The 3,298-nt window shown below is 48.6% G+C and overlaps 1 protein-coding gene across 1 annotated transcript in view; it reads right to left on the reverse strand.

Annotated features, from left to right (window-relative positions):
* Positions 1-326: 326 nt before the first annotated feature.
* The window catches only part of WASF3 (WASP family member 3), a 23,530-nt gene continuing 20,558 nt past the window's right edge, over positions 327-3,298 (reverse strand). The window contains exons 6-7 of the mRNA XM_007956531.1: positions 3,204-3,298; positions 327-484 (exon numbers count right to left, since the gene is read on the reverse strand). Coding sequence (XP_007954722.1) covers positions 327-484; positions 3,204-3,298 — 253 coding nt within the window. The remainder of the gene's footprint in view (positions 485-3,203) is intronic.

Here is a 3,298-nt window from a genome sequence, read left to right on the forward strand (position 1 = left end):
TCACGGCCAAGAAGAAAGCAAAATGCCGTGTTCCGGACGATGCAGTAATTACAGCACGTTTCCTCAGGCGCAGCACGATTTGCTATGTCAGTGGCACTTACGTATTGCACAGTAAATACTGAAAGAAACCCAGAATGTTTGGATGTGCAGAAGCAATATCACGTTATTAATACAAAAGTGGCTAAGCTATAGGATTATAATACCGCTACTGGAGTGTCGAGACCGCTTAGCGTTTTCAATACACGTGTAGCACTTGGTCTCCAGGTGGCAACCAGCTGCTCACCCCGTCACACCGCCTGGCGCCTACGGTCATTCTGGACACGGCCTCAGTCCGACCAGTCGTTGTCATCGAACTCTGAGTCGTCGTCCGAGTCGCTGTACTCCACGGCGATGCGCCTGGAGAGGATCGTGGCCACGTCGTCCCCCACGGGCTCGCGTCTGGCCTCTTGTTCCCGCTGCTCCTGCACCTTTTTCAGCTGGATTCCTAAAGACAGATGCGGCGAAGAGTCAAATCCCTCTGCTTATGCCAGAACGGAAGGAAACCAAGCTAAGCAGTCTATTCGACTTTTTTTTCCTACTGACGTTAAGGATAGAAATTTTTAGAAATTCAATGGGAAGAGGTTGGGGGATATAGGTTTAATGACAAAAAGGCAAAGAGCAACTCATAGTCATATAATACTTCTTCTGTTTGGGTAATAAAGTAATAAAATATACAAAAAAAGTTATAAGGTCTATGCATGTAACATTAAAGAAAACTCTGGAGCTTCACTGTCCAATATGCTAACCATTAGTCACGCTGGCTACTTTAACTTAAATTTCTATGTGGCTAATTCAATGCTATAGAGTTGATTCCAACTCATAGTTACACTACAGAACAGGGTAGAAGTGCCCCACAGGGTTTCTAACACCGTCAATCTTCATGGAAGCAAAACTCAAACTACACACCCTGGAAGCAAAGCCCAAACCCAACCCACTGCCTGGAGTCAACTCTGACTCACAGCGCCCCTAGAGGACAGAGTGGAACTGCCCCACAGGGTTTCCAAGGCTGTCAGTCTTTACAGAAGCAAAGCCCAAACCAAACCCACTGCCTGGTGTTGATTCTGACTCACAGCGCCCCTAGAGGACAGAGTGGAACTGCACCACAGGGTTTCCAAGGCTGTCAGTCTTTACAGAAGCAAAGCCCAAACCACACCCACTGCCATGGAGTTGATTCTGACTCACAACGCCCCTAGAGGACAGAGTGGAACTGCACCACAGGGTTTCCTAGGCTGTCAGTCTTCACTGAAGCAGACTGCCTCCTCTTTCTCCCGTGGAGTAGCTTGTGGGTTGGAAACACCATCCTTTTAGTTAGCAGCCAATGGCTTTAACCACTGTTATGTCTGTGCTACCAGGGCTCCCTTTATATGTGGCTGATGGCTGCCATATTGCATAGCATGGCCATGGTCCATTTCTCCCCTAACAGACCATGCTATTGGACAATGCTCCAATCCCAGGGTGTGAAAAGCAGTGTGCTGCACTAAGAGCTCTCTGCTAACCTGAGGAGGAAGTGGAGAAAGCTTTGCTGAAAATGGTCATCACATACTCCCTTATTAAGAAACAAAATACCACACACACCCCAGACTTTTTTTTTTTTTCCTGGATGATTTGAGAGTAGACTACAGATAATGTCCTTTTGCCCATAAAATGTTTCATGTGTTATTTCCTTAAAAAACAATGATCAAAATCAGAAAATTAACATACGTACAAAGTACTACCACCACCCAGCCTACAAATCTTCAAATTCTGCCAAAAACCTCATGTATCAACTATGAACACTAACGCCCTGGGTTCAGGATCCGATGCAGGGCCACCCAGTGAGTTGGTCATCATCCCTCTTTAGCGTCCTTTAACCTGAGGCAGTGGTTGAGTCCTTGTTTTTATGGTTCTGACATTTAAGAATACAAGTGGGTCTTTTGTTGAAAGGCCTTCACTTAGTTTTTTCTAATGTTTTGTAATGATTCAGGTTATGCATCAATTCTTACTGGGCAGGGCTGACGCTTGTACTGAAGTGGATCCCAACATCTTTCTACGACCCCCAAATCGAACCAATGAGATGTTTAACTTCGGGACTTGGTTTTGTTCGTTTTCAAGAAAACTAAAGTGGGTCAGTGATGTTCGAGAAGGATCACAGGAACCCTGGGCTCCCTGGTGGGCCGCCTCAGGAGTGAATCGAGGGCACTGAAGCCAACAGCCAAGGAAGGCAAGGACACAGCCCTCCCTCTCTGTGAGGGGCGTTACTAAGGTGCCAGGGCCTCCAACGCTGAACCAGAGCTGTCCTGGCTCCACCCCTCAGCCCCTTCCACAGCAAACCACCGAGCTGTAGCCATGATACCACGTAATTCCTTCCGGTAGGAGAACAACAACACAACACAATGCACTGCCGTGGAGTCGGAGCCGACTCACTGCAACCCCTCCTTGGGTTTCCCAGGTTGTATCACTCACTACAGAAGTATATTGCCCAACCTTCCTTCCAAGGAGTGGCTGGTGGGTTTGAACCGCCAGCCTTCTGGTTCCTGTAAGAGAAGCTCTAGGAATATTTCCAAATCCTGTCAGCGGCCCTCACACTGGGGCTGTGACATGGGGCTGCGTTAACAGTGTGCGTGGTTCTGAAGGGGCCCCTGGGAGCAGAGGGGAAGCTGAATGGTGAGGTTCTCGCTCCCCACATCCGGCTTCAGCCCGAGGAGCTCCCTGTACGTGGGGACAGAGGGTGTGGGATCATCACCTGACAGAAGGACACTGCTGCTAGCAACGTCACAGAACAAGCATTTAGAACATCAAGTGTTCTAAAGTATGAAAAGTCCAGAACATGCCCTAGATTATTATTTTTAAAACACACCAGCCGATTCTCTTTCCCTTATACGTGTACCCTTTGAGTAGAAGGCAGAGAAAACACCCAATCATCAGCTAACCCTTTCTGTTATCTGGTTTCTAGTCCAGGGCCTTCCCTGAACTGCCAATTTTTGATCCTCTGAGTTTACTCTGCATTGGCAAAAAAAAAAAAAAAACAACAACAAACCAACCCACCACCAAGCTGGCTTCGCCAACTCTATTCCAACAAGCCACCCTCACCCAGCAGCCACTTGCAGACGACGAGGCTGTGGCTTGCTGGAGACAGGCAGACATCTCTTTCCACCGAAGACTCTGTAGGGACGTGTCCCACTTACCCATTCGGATGGCAGCCAGAAGATCGCTGCGCGCATCGCTGATGGGCGGCTGGGCGGATTCCTGGCGCTTCGCCTCGGCCACTGGGGCGCCATGC

This window comes from Orycteropus afer, unplaced genomic scaffold (assembly GCF_000298275.1).
Source record: "Orycteropus afer afer isolate SDZICR_OR568_19922 unplaced genomic scaffold, OryAfe1.0 scaffold00630, whole genome shotgun sequence".
In the NCBI taxonomy this organism is placed as follows: domain Eukaryota; kingdom Metazoa; phylum Chordata; class Mammalia; order Tubulidentata; family Orycteropodidae; genus Orycteropus; species Orycteropus afer.